General features: G+C 49.2%; 1 protein-coding gene across 1 annotated transcript; it reads right to left on the bottom strand.

Moving 5' to 3' along the window:
* Nucleotides 1-5: 5 nt before the first annotated feature.
* Nucleotides 6-794, bottom strand: LOC111653616 (protein NLRC3-like; the record flags this gene model as incomplete). Its single annotated transcript, XM_023404276.2, has 1 exon — nucleotides 6-794. A coding segment is annotated over exon 1 (732 nt), but the record flags the coding sequence as incomplete, so codon positions are not given.
* Between the last annotated feature and the right edge of the window lie 6 nt (nucleotides 795-800).

Genomic DNA, 800 nt, shown 5'->3' with positions numbered 1-800 from the left:
TCCATCAGACAGTGGAAGATGTTGATGGTTCTGTCAGGAGAGATATCATCTTTGTTCTTCTTCTTCAGGTTGTTGATGGCTCTCTGGATGGTTTCTGGACTGTTCTCTGTCTGACCCAGCAGACCTCCTAAGAGCCTCTGGTTGGACTCCAGAGAGAGGCCATGAAGGAAGCGAACAAACAGGTCCAGGTGACCATTTTTACTTTGGAGGGATTTCTCCATGGCTGCCATCAGGAACTCATCCAGGGTTAAATCAACATGTTTCCACAGGAAGTTCTTAAGGACCTTTGTTTTCCTGTTGGTGTAACAGTGGAACATGTAGACTGCAGCCAGAAACTCCTGAACGCTCAGATGAACAAAGCAGTAGACTGTTTTCTGGAAGATCTCACTCTCTCTTCTGAAGATCTCAGTACAAAGTCCTGAGTACACCGAGGCCTCTGTGACATCAAGACCACACTGCTCCAGGTCTTCTTGGTAGAACATGATGTTTCCTTTCTCCATCTGTTCAAACGCCAGCCTCCCCAGCTTCAGAAGAACTTCCCCGTCAGCCTCCGTCAGCTCCTGTGGACTCGTGTCACGTCCCTCATGGTACTTGTTCTTCTTCCTCTGTGTCTGAACCAGCAGGAAGTGTGAGAACAGGTCAGTCAGGGTCTGGGGCAGCTCTCCTCTCTGGTCTGTGGTCAACATGTGCTCCAGAACTGTAGCAGTGATCCAGCAGAAGACTGGGACTTGACACATGATGTGGAGGCTCCTGGACGTCTTGATGTGTGAGATGATTCTGCTGGACAGCTCTTCATCACT

The sequence above is a fragment of the Seriola lalandi genome, unplaced genomic scaffold, assembly GCF_002814215.2.
Source record: "Seriola lalandi dorsalis isolate HSWRI2012SDOR001 ecotype SW California unplaced genomic scaffold, Sedor1 jcf7180001957682, whole genome shotgun sequence".
NCBI classification, from domain to species: domain Eukaryota; kingdom Metazoa; phylum Chordata; class Actinopteri; order Carangiformes; family Carangidae; genus Seriola; species Seriola lalandi.
Note: the sequence above shows the minus strand (reverse complement) of the source record. Positions and strands in the feature narration are given on the sequence as shown.